Raw genomic sequence first — 25,425 nt, 5'->3', positions numbered from 1 at the left:
AAATGTCTATCTTTTATATTTACATCTATAATATGAACATATACTGACAGGCTTTGGGATGGATATATATTTACATAACATATGTCTATAGTATAAACAGACATACTAAAAATACATGTTTCTGTTACATATTTATTACATATATAGACTATACTTGAAATACATATATGATTGTACTTCATATGTACATGTATGCACATATAGAAATTGAACACAAGAACATACATTACATTTGTGTATAGGCATTACTGAATGTAAATTCAGATGCAAGTACTGTAGATGTTCCCTGTGACATGTAACACTAAAGAATAGGCTACAACTCTTTGGACACTGAGGTCATGCCTTTGTTTTTGGTTTCTTGCAGCCTGAGTGGAGTTTACAGTCATGTCACATATCTCAGGTGTGCATATTGTAGACAAGATCCCATATTTCCATAATAAACACTGGTATCAGTGCCAGGATGTCAGGTGATAGGCAGGTGTATAAAAGCATCATCTGTGTGAGAAGTGAATGATCACAGAGTTGATAAACTGTAAACTTGTCTAACACCCTTGAAAGTCCTTACTGGGGCGTCAGTTAGGAGTCACTACATTTACTCAAAAGTAGCACACACACACACAAAAAAAAACAAAAAACAAGGACTGCAAACAGATGGCAGTTTTCTAGACTGGTTTCACATCTCCCACTCACACAGGCTGTTGTATCATTTCGTATTTAGTCACATCTACAAACACTTTTCCTGTAAAAATGAGGTGTATTAAACAGAGTGTGATCAAACAAGGCTTTAGTTTGGGCAATTAGATCTATAACATTAACATTAACATAACGGCTAAACTCAAGCAGTGATATCACACGCTGAAATTACCCTCTTCCGTACGTTGTCCAGGGACATCCTGGAGCCTCCCTCTGGGGGTCCCGGCTCGTCCCTGAACCCTACCTTGGCTACCTCAGCGTCCACACGCACGCATGCACGCACGTACAGATGGGCGGTGCAAAGCGGCGTGCAACAACAACAGCGGCGGCGGCGGCTGCAGCCCGCCTTGTGCGTTGCGTTGCGTTGCGTTGCGTTGCGTGCAGCTTGTGCGCATGTTTTGGTGTTTGGATGGTGTAGCGGTGCAGGTTAGAGTCATTGCATGGGGTTGATGTCCAGCTGAAGGAAGCAAGCGAGGATCTATAAGACAAAAGCGTTCAGAGGGATTTAGATCGGAGATACCCACACGTCAGGTGACACCATGAGCAAAGTGCAGGGTGGGATGAAATGTCTGAAATATCTGCTTTTTATTTTCAACTTCATCTTCTGGGTAAGTCCGCGCTACCAACGGTTCGCATGGAAACGAGGGCTTTGCTATTTTAAAATCACCCTAATGTTTAACAGCCTGATTATCTTATTATAATCAGTTTATCATTCATTTGTTATTATTCATTTGAAGTGATTATTGTATCATTATTATTGTAGTGTTTACTTGCTCAACATCCTGCAGGTTAACAGTCTGTCCAACCCATTGACATTGTTATATGGTTTTTAATTAACCCGCTTTTATTATTCACTGTTGAACTGGGGAGTGGTGCTGATAATGTGACCGTGCAGATTGCCTCTATCCACCTGCTCTGTTCACATTACTCTCTGCTTCACACTCTTCTCCTTCGCTAGACTGTCCATTTGAATTCTACTATCAGTCATCCTCGTTTCGTTTAAGTCCATTATCACGCCTCATTACAGCTCTTAGCGTCCTCTGTCTATGAAATGTTTTTTTTAATAATGAATGAGTAAATCAAATAAGAGCCTGAAAGCCACTCAACCTTTAACACTGGTTTGATTTATGGAGTAATGTAATGTACCATCATGATCCTGTGTTGCTACTTTTCCAACACACCCACTGTTCAGATCCTCTCTCCTGATTGTGGCATTGTGCTGTGACTTTCCTGCTGCAGGTCTGGGAGTGTGTGCAGGGTGTTTTTTTTTTTTTTTACACACACACACACATGGTTAATCTGCTTTGGGTGCATTATGGAAGGTTTTGTTTTGGTTCTGTAGATCTGCTCAGATAGTGTTACCTGTGGCTCCAGCTGCAGCAGATGTGGCTGCTGCACTTTCATGTTTGCTGCGCACTGACTTGTCCTGTTATTATCTGTTTAGATGATGGGAGTTAACTTTTATGGTAAAGGTGGAGTATAGAAGTGGGTTTGAACCTTTTTTGGATCCTAAAACAAAGCTACTGTGCTGTTTGTCTACTTGTGACGCCTCCTCACAGGTTTCCAGACTGTGGACACATGCAAATGAAGAGCAAAACGATATTCTTCCTTCTCAGATTGCCTTATTTGAATCATTTTAAGAGGCCCAAAGAAGTTTAAAAAGTCAGTAATCCGCAAAGAGAAAGCTCCAAAAACAGCGTGAAAATGTAGACAGGTTCGTGCAGCAGTCTCTTGTTCAGGTTTCAACAACCCCTCAAATGCATCTTGCAACTCCCAGGCAGATTACACACATTAGTTTTTATGAAACCAGTAAATGAAAGATGCTGTCAGGGCTGTAAATAACAATCCTTGATTCATCTTTTAGTCGATAAAATAGAAAATTGTGAGAAATGTTCATCACAATTTGCAAAATTGACAACCAAAAGATTTTCATCTTACTATCACATAAAACAAACAAAAGCAGCAGATCCTCACAGCTGACAAGCCGGAGCTGAATAATGTTTGGCAATGGGTTGAAAGATGACTTCAGCGATTAACTGATTGTCAAAGTGGCAGATCAATTTTTCTGTTGATCAGTTAAACGTTTCAGCTGCTAACTGCCAACTGGAAGCTGATGTTTTACTGCTAAATGATACAGTACGTATGGATCTGAGCGGCTGCACTGACTCGTTTGTGCTCTGTTGGACCATTACTTGTGTCTCTGAAACAGACAGCGGCCTCTTTGTTGAACAGTTTTGGGAGTGAAAGCGGAGCTGTTGTGGTCGGAGCCAAAAGGAGCGTACAGTACGCTGTCATTTTGGGGTGCCGAGCCAAACAAGCAGGCAGCCAATGCCATTGTGAGTTACATCACCCAGGCACTGTGAGGCTGGCACAGCCTGTGGCTGAAATGCACCATGGGAGATGGACCACTGATGCTGATGGTGATGCTGGCGTTCAGATGTGACACTCTGATGGCCCATATGGAAACAAAGTGTTCTGTCCTTTTTCAGTGGGTTTTATTCTCCCTGTAGTTCACTGACAGCAGATCTTTCTCTTCTCCAGGCTGAACGAACAGAAAAAACAAGCCAGGAAAAGCATCATAGACCAGACAAATTGGTTTGGTTATAGATGTGATTTATATGTTTCTTAGAGTTCACACTCGAATACCAAAGCTCAATACTGGTACTGTAAGACAACAACATATGGGTTGTATTTTACTTTCTTACCTGTAAATTATTTGTTCACATTTTGGGTTTATTGTGTAAAATTATCTTTCAGCACTACACACTAACAGACCTATACATTTATTATCAAAAACCCTTCGTCTGTCTTTTAATTAAATATAACAGTGGTGGTTTAAACCAAATCATGTGTGATAGGTGTGTGTAGAAGGTCAGAGGGATGAGCTTTCTCAGTGACACCTTGGTCTCAATTGATTGTTTATTTCTGGTAAAGACTGCCCAGGGAGCAATGACAAACTCATCAGCCACATCACATCTGAGATCCTATTTTAGTCTATAGTCAAACATATGACCGTGAAAAATGAGATTAGTAAATGGGATATTATCTTATACTGAGAGGATAGTGGGCTTAAAGTAAAAGTAAAAGTTTTGAACAGAAATATTAGGCCACACGCTCATGTGACATGTCTCAGATTCTTTGACTGTTTTTGAAAAACCTTTAACATTTCTGGTTTGTTTTAACTGGTTTGTGTAAACTGAGGGGGGAAAAAAAAAAACAGGCAGTGAGCATCAAGAGCCACTTTTCAGATGAGACAAGGACAACAGTGCCACCTGTAGAATCTTAATCAGCTGAAGAGCCAAAGACAAAAACATGTTTTAAACTGTGGAGTGATGTCTGGGCAAACATGACAAAGGTGTCACTTAAAGCCTGAAAAAACAGGAACCATATTTCAAGAAAGTTTTTTTTTTTTTTAAAAATTGCGTATTTTGTATTCTGCAAAAGTGTGTGAGCATGACATGAATGTTGTTTAATAATTCCTCATCCCTCAGCTGTCAGGCTTGTTGGTGCTGGCTGTGGGACTCTGGCTCAGGTTTGACCCAGAAACAGTGGAGCTCTTGACAGACGATGGCGCCCCCGACACCTTCTTTATAGGTACGTCACAATTCCTGCAGCCTCCACTCACGCCTCACCTTACATCTACATATCATAAACTGTGACTCGAGATATCTGAGTGAAGTTTTATTTTCTCTCCGATGAGCCGTCTTGATGGACGGCATTTATTTAGTGAAGTCATTTAAATAAATTTATAGCGTCAGTTCAGTGGGGATCCACGCCTTTAGGGGTGTTAGCTATTTTTCATACAAGTACTATAAAGAGGGAGTAAGTCAGCTGAATTTATCTAGCTCCAAATTGATTTATATGGAAGAATTTGAATGCTATAGTACTGATTCATTTCCTTTAAAGTGTGATATACAAAAGATAATAAAATGTTCAGGTGTAAATTTTATATACGCCTCCCAAATGAGTCTCCTCTACAGGGCAACACCAGACCTGATGGCATCAAGGTTTATGGTGCGTCGTAATGATCATGATATAATCAGCTCTTGTTATCTTCCCGGGGGATTCCTCGCCACCATTTTAACTGAAGAACCTTTCAGGGGCCGCAGCTGTTACTGAACAACGATGAACGTTTAACAGGCGCATTTTATCTTCAGTTTCATCACTTCCTCTGCACGATGCATGAGGGAAACTCTGAGTGGCATCAGTCATCGTTTATATCCTCAGTTATTGGGGCTGTTTAAGTGGAAAGTGTTTTCCATTTCAAATCCTCAGACGTGTTCCTCTGATGGTGCTGCGTGCGGAAGGGGAAGTGAAAGCAGAAAGGTCAAATCATTATTGAAAAGTGCCATTAGTGTTAGCGGCCTGGTTTATGGGTTTATTGGTGATCCATCAGACGTACACAAATGGTGACAAAAAACCAGAGCCTTTAGCTGATTAATGGAGTCTCTGTCTCTGCGCTTGAAAACATCCTTGAAGAGCTTTTGACTGATAATGAATGAAGAGCCCCTTCGCAAAGCTCCCAATAAAACACACAGTGGATGGTTAAAATATATAGTAGACAAGACAAACACCCGTGAGTGTGTAGTAGCGCTGCAGGACTCCATACAATAGGCCCTGTCTCCCTCGCTGTGCGTAGGAGCAGACGATTAGAAAGGAGCCTATTCTTGTTACTCCCATTTAGACCATGACCTAAAATGGTGACTTCACTTCATCAGCTCTCGGCTGTGCTTTCATGGAACTGGCTGTCTCCCTCAGGACATGAGTAACAGGTTGGGTGGGGCAGGTGACAAGAGTCTGCCCGTTAGTAGCAGTCATTATTATATCATGCAGTCAGTCCTTGTTTACAAAGAAGAAAAGTATAAAACCACACTTATGCTCTCACAGTCAAATATTTATGCAAAGTACAGCATGTGAGATCATCTCTGTTCCGTTTGGATTAAACTGACATGCAAATCTCAACTTCTGAAATAACGTCCAACTTGGCTCACATCTTCTTTAAGTGTCACATTTACTCACATTCTGCTCCTGACTGTACTTTATTACAGTAAGTAATTCTGGAGTATTTCCATTTTTCTCCTAGTCCACACTTCTGCTCCTCCAAACTTGAGAGGCAATGATCGCACTTTTCACTCCACTGCCTCTACTGGTCTATTTCTTGGCCAGGTGAAGTAACTTCCTGAAGTTTTGTTGTCACTGTGAGGTTCACAGGAAACCACAGCTCCCAGCCAAGAAATAAGACTGGCTCATAAATCCCACATAAAACCACAACGTGTCATTCTTACACTTCAGTTTGTGTTCAGACTGAACAAAGATATAACGTGTTGATTTGTGGACTTTAGATGTGATCATGACCTTTGGACAGAGCCAGGCGAATGGTGTCCTCCTTGCTCCCAAACTTTATGCTAAGCTAAGCTAATCAGCTGCTGGCTGTGACATGTTAGTGTGGCATCAATCTTCTCATCTAACTCTCAGCAAGAAGCCAAATAAAGGTATTTCCAAAGATTATCGTTAACTATTCTTTTAAGATTTTACACACAAAACATACGATCGCTTGCACTGATATAAACTAATAGTATATAAAGCAGTCAGAATAATGTTTAACTTGACCGGCTACAACTTCAAAATGCTGTTTACTCACTAATGCAAACAATAATCCAATCGTTTATAATGAAACACTGAAAGTGGATACTTCTACTATAGATACTTTAAATAGATTTTACTCATTATACTTTGTGCACTTTTACTTGTGGGGGATTTCTAGGCAACAGCAGACCGCAGGAGATTACAGAGAGCAAGTTATCAATTTATCTGCTGTACATCTGATCGATCCAGCAGAGGATCCATCATCTTACAGAGGAGCCTTGGCAACAAAATAAATATCTACATTAGCTTCCTGAGCAGAATGGTGGAGTTCGGCTGTCTACATGCTCCTCTAGCAAAGAGACTAAACAGACGTGATACCATAACAGGCAAAGTGGCAGCATTCCTTTGGGTGATGCACTTTCCATTCCGTCACCTTTGTTGCTCTGTGTTCCAGCAAGTAAAAAGCCATTATGTGCATATACACGAGATGTTTACCCTCGCTAATTTGTACGGCCTCCAGCTTCCTGCCGACAGCTTTAACAAGGAGGAAGTGCAGTTGGCAGTTGTCTGCTGGATATCAGTGGTTTCAGTAAGAGGAAGTGCCACAGTAAAACAGAGCATATTAAAGTGATGGAAATATCAGCAGCCAAGATCAGGTCTGTGTAGACACTTTGTATATACAGTAGAAGCTGTCCTGGCCCATTATATTTTCCATTGCTAACCCAGACACTCCGCTTTGAAGCGGCGTATCCCTCGCTTCCAGCTCCCTTCAGCGCAGCAGTGGATTCACCTTCGTCTTTACCCTCCTCTTTTGTTCAACAGCAGCAAAACAACAGCTTGCATTCCCCCCATGTGGATTAATTAAATTGCTGCAGCGGTTGCTGTCTATGTCACTGATTAGGCCCTCAGCATGGACCTCAGGGGCCGGCCCGGTGTATAGTTACAGTCTAAAGGGCTCAGTAGTGAGGGCTGGGAGCCGGGGAGCAGACCGGGGAGGTGACGACATCCAGAGGCTCACAGAGGGTTAGGATGGTGAGGGATGTAGTCTAACTTTGCAGCAACCAAAACCCCTGAAAATTTGATTTACCTTTTTACCAGACAGATGGCATCTGGTTTACTGCTTTAATCGGCAAGACGACGAATGCACAAAGTCTGAGTAATTGGAAGTAACACTAATGTATGAAAAGAGTAAACCGGAGGCCTTGTTTCTCAACAGACTCCCCAGCTCCTTCGGCTTTAATTCAGATTTAATCGTGATACTGCACACGAGTCTGCCCATGCATCTGAGAGGAGTATAGATGGGTAGGATTTCCAGAGATCTGTAGCTCGGCTCGCCAGCATCTTGTTTTGTTCAACACACTGACAGGGACAGACAGATGGCTGCTGCAGGTATTTATTTTCAGTGGTGTCAGTTGTTGGAGCGTCTAAACAAGCAATGATTCATCTTGAAATCAATCATTTTCTGGGTTCATACATCAATCCTAATCGAACAGGATTATTAACTGTTTAAATTTTATTTATAAGTGACGACAAAATTACCAAAAAAACTATTTAAAAGTGATCAAAGGAGCAATAAGCCAAACATCAGAAAGTGGCAGGGGTTTATGTTAGAGACTTTTTGTTTCAGACTTCTTTCATCTCAACTCCAACGAGTAGGCTGATAATCAGAGTAAAATGTGGGAGGCGATTCAGAGGTTTTAGGCTACTAAAGACGTTTCCACCTACACTTCTGCTGGCAGTCAAACACAACAACAGTTCTTTTATAAATCCTTCTCACACAAAGACCTTAGAGCAGTTGCATAATGCTGCCACCCTTAGTTGGATCTGTGAACTGCAGTCATGTGACAGCAACGAACACACTGTGGTTAGATTCTTGTCTTCTAGTCTATTAAGGCTGTACTTTCTTCTATCAGGAACATTACACGACTGGTAGATTACTCATTTCCTGATTTATTTCTACAGAGTGACACAATTTAAAGTGCTCATCTGTCTGTCTTTCTGTCTCTCCAGCTGTGTACATCCTTCTCGGTGCAGGAGGCCTGATGATGATCGTTGGGTTCTTTGGCTGTTTTGGGGCCGTACGTGAGTCTCAGTGTCTCCTTGCGTCGGTGAGTTCACGTGCTCAGCAGTGCTGCCTCCTGTGGCTCTGTTATTCATGTTCAAACATGGAGTGAAACTAAGTTTAATTAAGATGATGATATCGTGCTGACCTTTATTTCACTAAAGGTCAACATGGATCTTTTTTTAATTATATTTGCTTCTCCCATCATTGTTAATGAAGAATTGTGGGGTGGGGGGTGTGAACTTTTTCCGGCTTCTGTAGGAGAAATAAATGTTCTGTAGCACAATCCCTATAAATTCTTAGTGATACTGTTTTACTTTTTAGGTCTGTAATTTCTGAATAATTTCCAGGAAGTTTCCTAAAAAAAAAAAGCTGTGAAGCTACAATGTGTGGTTTGGTACTAATTAGAGTTGCACTTCCAATGAATTCATTCCAGTTTTCTTGTAAGTGTAACCAAATTTTTTTTTTTTAATCACTGCACAGCAGGTGAAAACAGTGTGAAATTTGTCTGCAGGCAGAATAATGTGTCTAATAGTAAAAGAATAATGGCTGAACACTTACTTTGGTTTAAATAAACACATTTATGTTTATTACAGCTATGATCTTGACTTTTTTCCTTTTTTTTTCACTGGATATCTTAGATTCATTTATCATCCCTCATTACTTACTGCTGCAAGGTTTATTGTCACTTTGCATTTGTTGGTTTTATTTTTTATTTTTTATTGTTTATGATGTAAACTTGGCACACTTTTAAATGAGGGGTGCTGAATAAATGGAGCCTTTTTTCAAAGACATTCATATTCTTTCTATTAGCAGTAACAAATTATGTTCTTTCCAAGAAAGCTGTTTGGTGAACTGCTGTTTCCAAGGTCAACAATGAACTTTCAATCACAATATTAGGAAATTATTAGGAAATAACAGACCTTTATTAATAAATGTCGCAATCTTGGTCCATTACTTTTTATTTAAAGACAGCCCCTTGCTAGAAGGAAATAATAAAGCTCTATTCTGCTCTGCAGTTCTTCGCTTGCCTTATGATAATCTTTGGTGCAGAGATTTCTGCTGGTGTGTTTGGATTCATAAACAAGGAACAGGTACAGACTTAATTACCTCATTTTTATTGAATGTGTGACTGTAATACGTTTTCAGAACCATAAGTGAAATGATTCATTTTATTTGATCTTCTCTCAATAACAGATTGTTGAGGAAGTCCAAAAGTTTTACAGTAGCTCCATTGCTGACGCCACCAATTCAAACAGCACTGCAATAGCTCTCATTTACCACAGGACTGTGAGTAAAACTTCAAATAGTTCTTGTAGTTGTCACAACTGATGCCACTAGTGTCACAATTCCACTCTTCTCACTTTTTACTTTCACAGTTGAACTGTTGTGGAGGATCCATGTCCGACTTGTCTAATGAGCTGTGTGCAGACGCTCCACCTGACACCAAGGTAAACCCACGTCTGCTTTGCACTTTACACCCACATGGTGGCAGTATAGCACTGGGCCACAATTACAAGAGTTGCTGCAATGTGGCTTTTTTGTTAATTCATGGCAGGATTGTCTACGGTGTCTGTAATTATCAGTATGAATGGTTTGTTCATTTCTTTTAGGACTGTCTGTCTGCAATAACAGACTTCCTCAATGAAAAGCTGCATATCATCGGATACATTGGGATTGGTATCGCAGGTGTAATGGTGAGAATTTGAAAAATCTTTGACTTAAACTGCATAAAACAGAAATAATTAAAGTTTTTGACAATTTCAGACTACTTATCCTCAAGTTGTTGATTACACTGGTTTGTGGTACTTGACACAGCCTCACATTAAGTACCACAAATACTTAAACATGTCCCAAAAAATGTGTGTGATTTCAGATCATAGGAATGATCTTCAGTATGGTGCTGTGTTGTGCCATCAGGAACAGCAGGGAGGTTATATAGATGTGAGTTGAGCGCCCCCTCCTTCCCCTCCTCCATCCATCCGCCCCCACCTTCCAGACCACTACAGGCCCACCGAGCCCTTCATAATCAACCTGTCTGCAGAGGAAGGGAAACGCCAAAGTTACATTTCAATGTCATTTCTCACAGTCCAGACTGATCTGGCAGGGAGTTTTCACTGGATATCACAAATAGAGAGAGCACAATACATCCCACTCTTCCCAGTTATCCACGGGCCACACTCAACACGATACGCTGGATCATCATTATCTTCACACCTTCTCCACTGAAACACCGATTTCTTTCTCCGCTCTTTTCCATAACACAAGCTCAGCTTTTGGCAGGACTCTGTGACATTCCCTGGTTATAACATCCTGTCGTTACACTGCCGGCGCTGCTGCTGCTGCTGCACTGTAGCCACAACACAGTACATGAAGCCTTCTTTGACACACGAATGTTGTGACTGAGGAGTACTTGCTGTAAATATGGACCCCTATTTTATGCATCTGCTGTTAACATTATTTATTCTGTGCCCTTTGTAGTCCTTTTTATGTCATTTACAGGCCTAATGCCAATCATACTGTGTGTTTAAATGTTTGGAGGACTAGCCTACCTTTGCAGAGTAAATTTTACGTGCCTATTTAGTCACGCATACAAACCTCCAGCTACTCTACTATTTATCTTTTTCTTGTGATCTCTGAAGACGTACGTAAAGACTGTGCTTGCTCCCTGCCACCACTCTAAAGTATTGCTACTTTAAAGCACAATAGAGGAAGTGTAGACATGATATCAACCCAAAGGGTTAGGAAGGTCTGATGATAAACTGACACTCTGTAAATTTCCAAATTCATGTAAAAGGTAACGAGTAACACCACATCCTGCGCCCTTCTGGAGCAAGTGTGAACTGTAACAGTGAGCTAGTTTGCGTTTTGTGTGAATTATTGTGGATGCAAATCTTGTTGGTGTGCCAATAAGATATGAATTATAGAATAATATAGCTTATGTTGTACTGTTAAACATAATAAAAAAAAACATATTGTGGTGCTTTTATTGATATGTTTGGCTGTTCTCTGTTCCCTGCCTTTGAAGTGTCTGAATCATGAATTTGCTTTTTGGAAGGAGTCAGGAGAAGGTGTCGGCAGACAGCAGAGCAAAACTGTTTCATGAATGTAAATTTTGTGGTTGGTGAGGTTCCTGAACACGTCAGCGCTCCGTGTAGACTCACTGACGAGAAATGGCAGCCATGTAGAACAGCACCACCATGCTAAAAAAGGAATAGGGGAGGCAAGTTCAGGAAACTAAACCGCAAATGTGACATACATATAGACCACAAAGGGCCCAGTCACCCAGGATTCTTTTAACATGCCATTGGTTTGACAAATGTGACCTTGTGTTGAGAATATTTTTTTTTCATCGTTTTCTGTTCAAGGTCAAGAATGAACCTGTAAAGGTCAAATGTTATATTGACCTGAGTATCAATATGCTATTCTCCAACTGTAATTTCTACATAATTACCTGTAATCATTTTTTTTTATATTGCCTACTAAATCATTTAAAGCATGATACTGACTGGTTTCTTTTCCACTGCACATTAAACGCTTTTGTTCCTGCCTAATATAGGGGCTGCACTGTCATTAGCTTAGCTTCAGTTTAAGGTATTAACAAAGTGTCTGACAAAGCAGCATAATTGTTCAAATATGTAGAAGAGACATGTAATATAGTTCACAATGTGTAGATGTTAATTATGACTCCCTCTGTAGTAGTTTAATAAAAAATAAATAAAAAAAACTTTCATGGAACGTTAGTTATTTTGTCCATCCCCTTCATGTAGATTAATAATGGTTCCCTGATTCAGTCAGTGATTCACAAACACAGAACGAGTGAATTGAAGTTTTTTTTTTTGTAATATATATATATATATATACACACACACATATGCAGTATGTACAAAAAGCCATCACAAACACATAAAGTATAGTTACAGTCATTTTTCACATGATCACAGTAACAGTAATAATGCTTTTTTCTGGTCAAGAGCATTGTTCCTTCAGAGAGAAATGCCAGTCATCTGTGTTAAGGCATAGACCAAAAATGATCTTTTGGGAGAAATTGTATTGCATAAGTGAATCTCTTAACTGCGGTTATGTGACAAACACATAACATATATAATGTGCATGAATGCATCTCAAGTTTTTGCAAGATATTAAGATACAAAGACTGTGGTTCACAGATTACAAAACAACAGTAGGGTTAATATCAAGTATATAACAGGACGCTGGTAATGGTTTGGCAACCCGTATGGTCCCATGTCAGTAGGAAGGTTCATGATCGGTCAAATTAAACATGTACACTCACAGTTATTGAAGATTTATGTAAAAAAAAAAAAAAAAAAAAAAAAAAAACACAAAAGATCCCTTTGCAATAAATTGTGTAAATTGGGCCCTTATGTCTCTCCCATTTGAAGCCTTTGTTCCCTGTTCCTTGTACTTGAAGGCTCTGTAACATGAGACAGCAGTGGAAAAGGAAGAAAAACATACAAACAGAAAGTACTGCAAGCTATTGCATTCAGAAATTCAAAATAAAACTCTAGCTCACACATATAAAATAATAATAATAATAATAATAATAATAATAATATGAAAAGTGATAGCATGGAAGAAAACACAGAAACAGGTCTGTCTCTTTGATGGAGTGAGCTCCCCTCCCTCACAGAGGGAAACAGAACAAGACTGTCTCGGGACAAAGAAAGAATAACACTGCAACTCTGAGTCCCTCAACACAGTAAGGCTAACAGCTGAGCAAACATTGGCCACAGCCTGATGAATAAGTCATAAAAGTGTTTCAGTGCAACACAACTGTCAGACCATACACAAGATGAAATCATAGGTCTTTACACCCCGAGGCCTTTCCTTACTTTGTCAAACAAGCCTCGTGTAATTTTTATGCTGTAAACTGGTGATATCTAGCTGCCAGTTGTTTCATCATTTATGCTCAGAAGGTCCTACGCATAGCCAGCAAACTGATACGGTCTCATGCCGACAGGAGGCTCAGTGGGGAGTTGTCCAGGATGTATTCTCCAACGCCAACAAAGTACATAACCTGTGCAATACCGAACAGAGGGGCGATGACCAGAGCCCGGCAGCCGGCACCTTTCAGGAAGGCAGAGGGCCCCTCCTTCCGCATGATCTTACTGTGGAGACAGAGAGTTGTGTGTGTTTATTTATACACAAGCACAAAGGAGAGAAAAAAAAAAGAAAGAAAGATAGTTATGTAACAATGAATGACTCCTACTGTCTTACCTTACACAATCCACAACGCCATTGTAAGTCTCCTCACTGGACCCTTTGTTCAGTGACTGCAGTCTAGTCTTCACCACTGGAAGAGAGAGAAAATAAAATTCAGACAACACTCCAGAGCTGCCACTAACCCGACAGATCAATGACATTCTCCTCAAACCTCACCATCACAGGGGTTGACAGCCACTGCAGCAGTTGATCCTGCTGCACACCCTGAGAGGAAAGCCCAATAGAAGGGTGATGACTCCTCGGGACTGGGTTTCCCCAGGCGGTTCAGGTTGGCAAACAATGGGAAGTAGACAATAGAAAAGGGAACATCCCTGAAAGAAATTAAGCAAAGTGTCATTTCAGACTGAAACGCTCATCCAAAGTAACGGGTCTAACAAGTTCACACCAGGAAGCAAGAGTTTTTACCTCATTAGTGTTGCCCCTAGACCTTTGTAGAGCCCCTGGATGCCCTGGGTTTGAAGCAGTTCCTTTGCGATCTGTGTGGCTGACACAGCTCGTGGTGCTGAGACCACAGTGCCAGAGTTGTAAGAGCGGCTGAGCATGGTGTTAGTGGCCACAAGCTTGGTGGGAGACATCATGACTGGTTTTTGCTGCTGGGCCACTTTGGGGAAAAGACAAAACATATATTAATGTACTCAATAACACTGGGGTTAATGTTGACGGTGAGTCAAGTAAATGATCTAAAATCGATAACATTAAATATGAAACTTATAGTCCTCTTACTCAGTCTGCCAGCATCCTGTAGCTGGATCTTGAGCATTTCCATGGGGGTAGTGACAATGACCTGGCACATGCCTGCACCACAACCTGCCAGCATCTCTTTGAACACTGTCAACCCCTTTCTGTTAATAGGTAAAGAGAGATATTCAGTAAATATTCAGTAAGTAGGACACTGAATTTCCATTAAATGATTAGCTAAGATCCTTTACTCACCCATCCTTGGCAAGGTGGTGGCGAAATAAGTCATTAGCAGCCAGCTTGATGGCCTTCTCAGGGGTAACCAGTGTCAGATTTACAGCAGCACCTGAGGAAAAAAAGACACACAGTTAGCATAGAAGTCACAATCTTTATTTTTATTAAGCTCATCTACCAAAAAAAACATTCCCCGCCACTATCATTACAACATCAGATTGTTATTAGGCCAATGTATAGCTAATCTACACACAGACAAGACAAATTATCAATTTACAGTAGCTTCAGTAATAATGATGGAGGGGGATTATTTCAAGAGAAATTATATTAAAAACATCTGTTTCAGAAGGAAACTGAGAAACAAGCAAAAAACAAGATGGGAGAAGAAACGAGGAGGGTAATGAATATCAGAGGAAGATGCAATGCAAACAAAGTTTATGAAGTACAGTGAGTCAGTTTATAATAACAGGGCCCACTTTGTGTGGAGAAAACTTTCAGAAAAGTTATGTGTCTACAGAAAGGCTACAAATCAGTAAACAACAGAAATGCAGAGATGTTAGTGAAAGGACAGACAGAACCCCAGACTATGTACTGTGTGCACTGACTTTGGGCAAACTTAAAAACAAATCTGTGGGACCATCTCAAACAAACATCTTATTAGTTCACCACAGATACATTTGCAAGATCAACCAAAGTCTTAAAAGAGCACAATCCATAGTCTAGAAAATGAGGATCCACGACAAAAAAAAAAAAAAAAAAAAAAAAAAAAATCGACAGGACAGTGAAGAGACAGCCGAGTAAGTTATTGAAAGGTAGTCAAATTACAGAACAAATAGATGGCAAAACAAAAACTTGTGCCTATAGTTTTAAATAGAGCAATATTGTAAGAACCATTTAATGATTTGCCTCCAGCGTGGCTGCGCCTTATCGGCTAGCCTTCAATATCCCAGGGGGACCCAAGTCTGTAATATGAAAAACACAGATGCAAACAAACAGCATTCCTCACACAAGCAGAGACTCAGACTAAAAGGTCTCCATTTTCTTTATATTACACTATGTCCACAAGATTTTACTTTTCTAAATCAAGACAGGACATGAATTTTCCTACTGACTGCATGTATGTTATATTAAAAAAAAATTAAAAAAAAACACCACAGCTTAAAGCTACAAATCCATTTTGCATGAGAACAGCTTTGGCTACTTCTCTCTTACAATTTATTCCAACTTATAACCATATTTTTCAGTAAATCAAGCATCCCAGACACTGAACATACTCTGTATCTGAACCCTCAGTAAAGATTAGGAGTACCAAGCAGTAATCATATCAACCTCACCACAGACAGATCTTACCCTCACCTACAGTTAATCCTCCTCTACACGTTCTAGACTATTGGTTCTTAACATTCAGACATGTATAAATCTTACCTCTGTACATGCCAAAGTAGCCTTCTGATCGAACTGTCTTGACAAGGCAGTCCATCCTATAGAACAAGAAAGCAAAGGAATATTATTGGTGTGAACCACACAAGGCAGTTGACAGAAAAGAAAAATTCAGAGGCTTAATTATTTTAAAAAGAATTTGAGGCCAGGTATTTATGACAAAGTTTAACAAGAGGAGAAAATGACTGCTCTAAGGAAACACAGATGCTGAGCTGATAAACTGAGCAGCAGATTTTCACCTTCCAAAGGCAGCCTAAGAGATATGGACAGCCTCATTCGATAGGAATGAGAGGAACGAATAGTCACCATGGTCCATCAAGTCAAGAATTTCCCCAATTATACACATTCATCCTGATGTCCTCCATGTGTAATTGTGGGATTAGCAAGAATAATACTGGATTATGCACAGGCGTAGTAGGTATAATACTAAGAGATTTGGTGTTACGGTGTTACCGAGTATGTCGTGTAAAACAGTAAACAGTAGTAAGCAGCGACTAAAAATACTCACATGCTCTTGTAGACCTGCTGACCTTGTCTCTGATTCTGTAACCTGGTCTTTGCCAAGTCAATGGGGAACACACAAGTAACCCCAACGATGCCAGCAATACCGCCATTAATGAGCTTGGCTGGGAGGCTGAAAGGAGATGACAAAAAGGAATGCCAAAACCTTAATATGGAAATGAACTGCAAAAAATTGTGAGAAATAAAATGAAAATAATGACTTGATAATTGATCAATCAATAATTCTTTTGTGAATAAAATCCTTGTTTTGACAAATCTTTGGTTTCCAGCTTCTGAATTTGGGGGATTTGATGTTTTTCACTGTTGATTGTATTCTATAGATAACATGATTGTTTGCTAAATCTAAAGGAAAATCAGAAGATATGTTACTAAATTAGTTGCAGCCCTAACTTTATCATTTTAAAAGGTGCTAACAACAGACACAAATTAGTTTTCATTATCAACCAATCAGCCAGTTATTTTCTTAATTAATAATTTGGTAAACAGTGATAGCCCAAGGTGATGTCTTTTCTTGTTTAGTTAAAACAACACTCAAAAACACAAAGCCAGTTTACAATGATATAAAAAAAAAGAGAGAATGTATGAGACTTACCTGATCTGCTGCTGAGACATGATGACTTTGAAATAAGTGGCGATAAGTTAAGAAGATGTAGAAATGAAGTGATGTAGATCCAAGTGTTCTTCAGTCAAATTAATAAATAGAGTCCTAGACAGAGATAAGAAAGGAGTCAGTTACTTAGAATATATGGGCAGGGTGCAGTTCTGAAGAATATATACACACAGACTCCACCCACTGCAGAGGCTTATGTAGTACCTCAGAGTCACGGGACCATGATGTAGCAGCTCTGCTACTTTCAATATGAGTAGTACAACCCGTGGGCGTGTTCTAGTTGACATACCGGAACACCATACATGGGCATTTACCGCCTTTCATACATTCTCGATGCTGATCTACAGCCGAATACACAAAGTATGTTGAAAGACATGTTGAAAGTAAAATTTAGAGGGACGTCGTGGGTCGTGCATTGATGCAGCAATTGCAGCAAAAAAAAAAAAGATTTGTAAATAGCCTTGTCTCACAACAGTTACTCGCTGTCTTTCAGATTCACACACGGTTGGTTAGGCTAGCAGGCCGCGTCAGATAGATAACCATTCAGAACATTACCGCCCCTAAAAACGACCAAGTTGGTTATCGCGAGCAATTTCATGACGTTAAAACAAGTACAATATTATTAAAATATAATTTAAAAACTTTAACTCACCAAAAGATTGTCTTTAAGGTTGTTTCTGGCTATTAGTTTCCGCTTTCGTGCGATGAACCGGTAGTGTCTGCAAACTGTGAGTGGAGAGAGGAAATTTCCACTCAGTTTTAACCGAGGGGGCGGGTACGGTCCGCCCAAATCCACATTACCGGTGAAATACAACCAATCAGCATTTAGATAATTTGCATACCGGCATTTGATTGGCTATCTTTAGACTTCTCCTTTTCTCATTAGAGGACTACACGGATCACTCAAACTGTTCCACCAATCACACAGCTACAAAGATGGTGAAGTGTGAAAATTGAAAGAAACCATTGTTCGGCGAGCCTTTCTTTCAAATATGGTTTAAAGTTAAAGAATGTGGGTACCAGTGCAAAAGGTTAGACATTCAAATTTGGTTTTTACTCCGAGAGATTTGTCAAAGATCTGTGAAGCGGTAAAGACACCGTTTCTCAAAAGGATCTTAAGCTTAATATGATCTTGGCGCTGAGCTAAGATCATTATAGCATTAAGTTCACTCTGGTAAGCCCATTGATCCTCTCAGTGGAGTGACATCATTCTATTGTGTTCTCTTCTAGTCTTTTCTATCCTATTCAGGTGCTCAAAAGTTAATCCCAGTGGTGGAAAGTAACAAAATACATTAGTAAATACAAGCACAATTTTGAGGTACTTGCATTATCTTGCATTAGGCTACCTTGCACTTTTACACATATCAGACTGAAATATTTTTCCTTTTTTATAGTATACCACATAATTAAAATTGGCTAGTTTGAACTCTTGCAACAAATAAACTTCTTAATGCATAAACACTATTAAAATATGTAACTTTGATAGGGGCTGCTTTACTGCATTGTAAGTAGGCCTACTTTTACTTTTGATTCTGATACTGATAATAATCCCATACTTTCCCCCATATGGTTTTAAATGCAGGACTTTTACAGTATTTTAAATTGTATTATTGCTATTTTAATTTAAGGAAGGTATCTGAGGACTTCTTTCACTACTGGTCCTGTTTCTTCCAGTCTATCGCTCAGCAGGATAAATGTGGTTGAGGAAGTTGATGAGTTTCACCCCTCTCTCATTACCCATTGTTAAGGTGTCTCTTCAGCAAGTCACTTCTTATTCTGAACTGTAACTGGATCTGCTGGACAGGTACTCACTTGTGTGATCTTGCCAGTTCATGCATATAAAGCAGGATTTCACTGAAGAGGAGACTTCATGCTCAGTGCATCCACCTTATGTGGTAAGGCATGCTGTATCGCTTGTCTAGGTTAAGTCAAGAACAAAAGGTAGCCTATTGGATTTCTCAAAAGAGATTTTTCCAGGGTTTAGTCAGATCATGTGCTATATTCGACTGAATGGGTTTCAATGACAGGTGCTCACAGCACCAAGTAGCTGCATGACATGGAAAAATACAGGGCAGATGCTTCAGGCATGATGGATCCTGTTAGCATTACAACTAGTTTATCTTTTAAAGGTATGGGCACATTCCAAGGAATTAGGAACCTGTCTTTTACTGCTGCTCCATACCTGATGGTGAAAGGTTGTGTAACAGCGAATAGGACATATGATCTGCAAGTGTAGTATGCAGCTATGGCATAGGTGGCATCTCATACTTACATAACCATTGTATTCTATCCTATTTTGTACACTGTTCCTTTTATTTAAATACAAGATTACCAAACATCTAGTTATCCACTTAAGAATAGGTGAAGCCCAAGAGGAATCAAATAATCAAGGATCATATTAGCATTCATCATAAACCTGTGGCTTTATTCATATATATATATATATATATATAAATATATATATATGAAAACTGAAATTGGAACTGCTGTATGTGTTACAATGAATGTTACATTTTATTTACTGTACCTTTTTGACAGTATGTCTATGTTCTCTTTTGCATATGTAATCTAGCAATTATAGTGAACTGCAACAAACAAAATTATAAAAGGTATAAGTGGTCATAATGTAAATTTGTTACAGCAGTACCAATACCCATTTAGAGGGTCCAGCAGAAATGTTGTATGATGTACTTTGGCACAGTGGTTCTGTGAACTAAATGCTAACACATCTTAGTTTAGCATCTTGACTTTTTTTATCATTTACTAATTTGCAGTGAACGTGAACTACAGCTGTGGATGATGGGAATGTCATTAGTTTTGCAGGTACTTGGTCATAAAACAAAAGCACTGGTCAAATTAAGATGTTAACCTGAGGAGAGCTAGAGAAAAGGTGAGGGAGTTATTAGCCCAAGCAATTACAGTTCAACTCAAGGGTAACATGAATATTTGAACCAATTGTCATAGCAATCCATCTAATATTTGTCGAGACATTTCACCTGAAAACCACAGATGTGATCTTCATGGTGGCGCTAGAAGGAAGGCCAGGGGAACACCAAAGCCATTAGGAGTCATTGTCCGGGGGCCATGAATGTCTGACCAAAGGTTTCCATCACATAGATGTTGAGATATGTCACATGACAAGTGAAAACTTTAACCAGCTGGGGGCACTACAGGAAAGGTCACCAAAGTCCTCAGAACACAATGTCTGGGCAACATGGATATCTGTACTAAATTTCATGGCACTCCATCCGGTAGTTGTCAAGACATATCACTTCAAACCAGAAATGTCAACCTGCTGGAGGTGTGATTGGATCACTGCAGTCAGTAGTTGATGAGATATCTCAGTGTAGACCGAAGCGGAGGACGGACAAACCAACTGACAGACCGCCACTGGTATCCCTGCCGTGCCACTAGCATAGCTGAAACAAATTCTCACATTTTTTCTAGTTGAATAAACACAACACAAACAAAACTGTATGGTTTGTCTGAATGAAAGAGTGATCGGTATGTGCACCACATAGCTGGTTCTCTTGGAGTGCTGATGGAAGCAAATTCCATTTCATACACTGCTTTATCCATTAGGGTATTAGGGTTTTCAAAACACCACTACACAGGGAATTTCGGCTGGGCAATTCAAACCATTGTGTCATATCAGTCTGATGATTTTAGAGTCATATCAGGTCAACTATTAATATAAAGCAAACAGCAAAATTAACCTTCCAGTTATGTGGATTTGTGGGTAAGGTTATACTAAATAACTGCTTTTGAATAGTCATCACCTGTCAAACTATATTATATATTACATACTATATATAAATATATATTATGGCTCTTGGGTGCTTTCCATTGGGGGGTTTTCCGGGCACATCCAACTGGCAGGAGACCCCGGGGTGGAACCAGAATACAGTGGAGAGACTATGCATGTCATCTGGTTTGGGAATGTTCTGGTATCCCCCAGGAGGATCTGGAAGGGAAGAGGGATGTCTGGATTACCTTGCTTAGCCTGCTGCCACCACAGCACCAACTTAGGATAAGCAGCGGAGAATGGATGGAAATATCTATTATGTACTAAATATGCTAAATATGGCACTCCTTTGCAGAGAGGTAAAAAAAAATACTATTATCTACTAATTATAATGAAGGTATGAACAAGAACAAAGCAAATTCAATAAAGCCAATTTTAGCCTTTTCATGCATGTAGGTCAAAGGAGAATAAGCAGTATGGTATTTCATACACTCAGAGGACAAAGAAATTGGCAAAGGACTATAAATCCCTGCATGGATATAATACTCTGCCATTTTGTCAGGTGTTTGCAAGGTTAAACAAAGTGTCAGGCTGTCAGAGGTTGTACAAGCTTTCTCAAGGCCGTAGAAGAAAACAAGTGTAACCAGTGTCAGCATTTTATGAACTGGTTTTCCATCCAGATTTCCCCTCACACAGTTAACTGGAACAAATCGAGCTTCTTTCACTTGTGCCCTCAAAACGCACCTCGTCCTAAAGTTGATTCAAGGGTCATAATGATTTGTGTCAGGCGATCACTCCTGTTGACTGTTGAGGCCCTTTCTTTCTCCTTAGTCAAGAGACCTTTAAATCTTTGATATGCTATCTTTTAGGTCACCGACTTTCTATTCTACTTTATATCTGCTCAAAATGCGAGATACTGTCACAGCTGCAGAGCCAACATGTAAGACAAATAAGGCTCAGCTACATCCGGTAACTGTCTAAACCTAACAAATTTTATTTATTTTTTCATCAACACAGAGACACGTTGCCATAAAAACCCTCACTAACAGAACACTATAATACAGAGAAGTGACAGAATATAATATAAAGAGATGAAAGAGTGATGTCGCAGAGATCCACATGATGGACCGCTCATACATTCTCCCATTGTGAACTGTTGAGCTATTAATAAGCTCCAGCTGTCCTCTCAAATTCCCTTTGTGAATGCGAAACTACAGACAAACTCTACATATAACAAATTCCCAATGTAAGTCTGGTGTTCGGCGATTCCTGATTCTCTTTGGTGTGTGTTGTTCCAAAGCTTTGTGGTTTGACACTGTCCCTGATAATCCATTAAATAATAAGTGGTGTGTCAACAATCATGTGCTTCCAGAATGACTGTGGAGGCAAATATAGTATCCTGAGGTGACATTGTGGAGCATGATGGCCTGTTTGTCATGTTGTAAACAGAAAGCTGTGGTCTAACACAGGATCTGATTAAGTCAAGTGCAGCTTAGTCAGAGAGCTATTTAGAGAATTTAGCTTTAATTGAGTTGCATTCAGAGTATCCCTTTCAAATTAAACATAAAAAGTCAAACACAAATGAGTGTACAAGAGCAATCAGAAATACGCACCAGGATAAACCCCCATTGTAAACTGAGAAGCAGAGCTGCAGGACAGACGCGTTGGGCAACAAAGGCACAATAAAACTGGTACAATAGGTAACAGTACAGGCAGATATCACTGTATCCATCACAAGCTAAAGGATGGCGTATGTTTACAAAAAACAAAAAAAAAACATTCTTGGATCGTGCAGTCGTGCTCAGTAACTTTAACAAAAAAAGACACAATGAGAACAAAAACAATACAATCAGAAAGGGATCATGTAGTTGCTCTGACCAGGGTATGGGTAGATCCGTCTAACTGGTTTGGTGCACCTAGCTCTGTCCCCACCGGCTCTGTGTGCGCACTCATCACTGTCAGTCCTGCAGGCACCGCAGTGGCAGCTGACAGCCACAGGGTAGGTGAAAACAGGGTTGGAGTCAATGGGGCAGCCGGGCAGTACGGCGGTACGGTACTCCACCTTGTCATAGGTGCAGCCTCTCTGGATAAGGAAGCGGGGGCCAACTATGTCCCTCATGTTGCTGTCCTGCTCATCATACACAAACACAGTGACGGCACATGAATGATCTTGTAATACGTTTCCCTTGAGTTCATTATTTAGCGTGTAAAAATGTACCATGATTGTTTCATTTTATTTGTCACTTCCTTCCCTAATGTCAAACAAAACAGAGAACCTTCATATTAAATATACTTCATGTTGTACTTATTGCAAGTCACATAACTGTAATGGATGATGATGGGGATAAGGCATTTTGTAAAATGAAAGATTTAAAATTCAATACTTACTGAAGATTTCCTAATCATTTTTGAATGTTAAGTCCCTAAAATGAATTTATTATTTATTGTAAATGTTTTACTTTAGTGTGATTTTTTTTAAATTCAGAAGTCCAACTTTTCTTAACGATTACCTGTTTTACTTCATGATTTTATATACTTGATAAGTTCTTTCATAAAAACAGAGAATATATACAGAACTGAATGTTGGAACATTTTTCATATAATTACCTTACCTTCCATTTACACTGTTTAACACTTGATAATACACTTAAGATGCTTGGTTATGATAAAAATGGAAATTTATTTTGATTGATAAAGTTTTTGAAGAAAAAGGTTACAGATTAAAAATTGATCCTCACCTGCCAACTAATTAGACTCAAGAAATGTCAGTGCCCAGGGTCTAAACTTTTATATCTTCTCTTTTGCTGTATGGCAATTTTTCTTTCTTTCTTTCCACCTGAAGAGGAAATAGCAGTCTATTCTTTCAACACAAAGGACTTTTAGTACACACCCTTGAGTAGCAAAATCCCATGCAGATAGTGGTGTTGATCGCCACACAGAAGTCACACTCTGGCTTCTCCACATACAGGGTGAAGTCTGTGGGTAAACACATGGGAACTGTTGGGCTGAACAGCAGAAAAAGGAGCCAGCAGTTGAACACGGCAGTCTCCATGTTGAGTAATGTTATTTTTTTCCAATCAATTTTGGACCTGCACGGGAAAGAAAGATAAAGAGACAAAGTGACAACCAGATAACAGAGATGAACAAATGTTTGGTATCTTAAATATAGCATTTCCTGTGCCGCTCTGCATGTGAGAGTCACCGGCTTGAGAGATGTGCTGACCTGCAGGGCTGATGATGCTGTGAGTCTGAACATCCCTGCTGAACAGTATTTATGCAAACCCACAAACTTTATATGATCAACCTTTAACCGAGCTAGCCGTTATCCTCTATCTGTGATGAATAGGAAAAACTGAACTTTTTGTCCATTATGTGAATGACATGAATTAATGATTTCTTTCGTGGACAAAGTTCATGCAGTAACCAAGAAGAATGACGCAATGGATGCTGCACAAGCTGAAAGCATCTGTCAAACTCTGTATCTGATTCTGCCAAAGTAATCAAAGCAGTGTCCACTAGATATCTCAAAATGCCCAAAGGCTTCATTTATGCTCGGGAGCACCAATCAAATTTTAACCTGAGTTTTATTTCCCTTTCCAAAACAAACCTCCTCTATCTCTCATTTGAATACAAATGAACCGAAGCTTCTTTTAATTCAAAATATTTCAGTACACTTCTGAATGTGCATGTGCAAATGATGCTTTTTGCATTGTGGGTTAAAAACTGACACTAAAAACATTCAGCAATATACAAAGTCAAAAAAAACAGACTGTGACAGTTCAAACTTTGCTGAACACAGGTAGAAAACATTCAGAGAGGATTTATCTGCTACAGTAAACATCAGCACTCATGTCCTCACCAAATCTTTCAGATGCAGATTACAAACTACTGACAAGTGACTGCCAGTACCCAGGAACTTTCTTATCTATAATTCAGTTTAATGACTGCTGAGTCAGCCAAAGTCCCTCCCACACATTAAGTCACAATAGTGAGGTATGGGACTGTTTTTAATTTTCCAGTTGTGTTTGTTTTAATTGGACCTTTATTTATAATTTACTAGGATTCCTACAAACACGGACCCTATATTAGAAAACACACTGGAAAGAATCAGCACCACAGTACACAGTACCTCTTACTGAATTTAAGTCCTCATCTAAAAGTTATCTTTTAGAGTGCACATAGCTTATTGTCTGGCATGTGTTGCCTTTCTCTAGTGTATCAGTGACTAGGAATAATGTTCACAAAATTCTTACAATACAATGAGAACATAAACAGTTCAGGGTCCATCTTAGCTGCTCTTCCTCTGTCCCCTGCTGACCTTTACAAACATTAACGGTTTGTGCCATTTCACATTAACTTTCTAAGACTTCCCTGGATCTGATACTCCCATCAATCAACCGTAAAACCGGTGTTTGTTTGATTACTAATATCATAAGTAATCAATCACACTTCATATATGTCGTACTGACAAAGTTCCGTGGCAGCAGCTTTACACCCATCTTTGTCATCTGTACTATTTATTTACTGTAGTTGTCACATTTTTCCTGTGATGTCTTCATGTTCCTAAGTTTGAAATGACATGCTTCTATATGCATCACTGGGGTGGATTAA

General features: G+C 39.5%; 3 protein-coding genes across 3 annotated transcripts; 1 reads left to right on the top strand and 2 right to left on the bottom strand.

Annotated features, from left to right (window-relative positions):
• Nucleotides 1–1,013: 1,013 nt before the first annotated feature.
• On the top strand, nt 1,014–11,843 carry LOC111219375 (tetraspanin-2-like). Its single transcript, XM_022742017.1, has 8 exons — nt 1,014–1,301; nt 4,185–4,287; nt 8,290–8,387; nt 9,361–9,435; nt 9,539–9,631; nt 9,721–9,792; nt 9,955–10,038; nt 10,218–11,843. Exons 1-8 carry the CDS (start codon nt 1,233–1,235, stop codon nt 10,281–10,283), a joined length of 660 nt encoding a protein of 219 aa, XP_022597738.1. The 5' UTR covers nt 1,014–1,232; the 3' UTR covers nt 10,284–11,843.
• Nucleotides 11,844–12,657: 814 nt separating this feature from the next.
• On the bottom strand, nt 12,658–17,800 carry LOC111219374 (mitochondrial glutamate carrier 1-like). Its single transcript, XM_022742016.1, has 10 exons — nt 17,722–17,800; nt 17,052–17,165; nt 16,446–16,571; nt 15,923–15,978; nt 14,519–14,609; nt 14,309–14,427; nt 13,991–14,186; nt 13,742–13,896; nt 13,580–13,655; nt 12,658–13,470 (listed from the first exon to the last, which is right to left on the bottom strand). The coding sequence occupies exons 2-10, from the start codon at nt 17,069–17,071 to the stop codon at nt 13,311–13,313; spliced, it is 999 nt and encodes a 332-aa protein (XP_022597737.1). The 5' UTR covers nt 17,072–17,165; nt 17,722–17,800; the 3' UTR covers nt 12,658–13,310.
• A 4,042-nt stretch (nt 17,801–21,842) lies between these two features.
• Nucleotides 21,843–24,062, bottom strand: LOC111219370 (thyrotropin subunit beta-like). Its single transcript, XM_022742008.1, has 3 exons — nt 24,038–24,062; nt 23,705–23,903; nt 21,843–22,942 (listed from the first exon to the last, which is right to left on the bottom strand). Exons 2-3 carry the CDS (start codon nt 23,864–23,866, stop codon nt 22,664–22,666), a joined length of 441 nt encoding a protein of 146 aa, XP_022597729.1. The 5' UTR covers nt 23,867–23,903; nt 24,038–24,062; the 3' UTR covers nt 21,843–22,663.
• Nucleotides 24,063–25,425: the final 1,363 nt, after the last annotated feature.

This window comes from Seriola dumerili, unplaced genomic scaffold, assembly GCF_002260705.1.
Source record: "Seriola dumerili isolate Sdu_G_001 unplaced genomic scaffold, Sdu_1.0 BDQW01000066.1, whole genome shotgun sequence".
In the NCBI taxonomy this organism is placed as follows: domain Eukaryota; kingdom Metazoa; phylum Chordata; class Actinopteri; order Carangiformes; family Carangidae; genus Seriola; species Seriola dumerili.
This window is presented reverse-complemented; position numbering and strand designations above follow the sequence as displayed.

Bases quoted from the DNA above. Each gene is read 5' to 3' on its own strand.
- LOC111219374 (XM_022742016.1), bottom strand. From the start codon at position 17,071: ATGTCTCAGCAGCAGATCAG. The intron at 14,428-14,518 runs GTGAGTAAAGGA...ACCTATTAACAG, and splicing joins CACCACCTTGCCAAGGATGG to AAAGGGGTTGACAGTGTTCA. The intron at 13,897-13,990 runs GTAAAAACTCTT...AATTTCTTTCAG, and splicing joins CTAGGGGCAACACTAATGAG to GGATGTTCCCTTTTCTATTG.
- LOC111219370 (XM_022742008.1), bottom strand. From the start codon at position 23,866: ATGGAGACTGCCGTGTTCAACTGCTGGCTCCTTTTTCTGCTGTTCAGC. The intron at 22,943-23,704 runs GTGTGTACTAAA...TATGATGAGCAG, and splicing joins TGGGATTTTGCTACTCAAGG to GACAGCAACATGAGGGACAT.
- LOC111219375 (XM_022742017.1), top strand. From the start codon at position 1,233: ATGAGCAAAGTGCAGGGTGGGATGAAATGTCTGAAATATCTGCTTTTT. The intron at 4,288-8,289 runs GTACGTCACAAT...CTGTCTCTCCAG, and splicing joins CCCCGACACCTTCTTTATAG to CTGTGTACATCCTTCTCGGT. The intron at 8,388-9,360 runs GTGAGTTCACGT...TCTGCTCTGCAG, and splicing joins CTCAGTGTCTCCTTGCGTCG to TTCTTCGCTTGCCTTATGAT.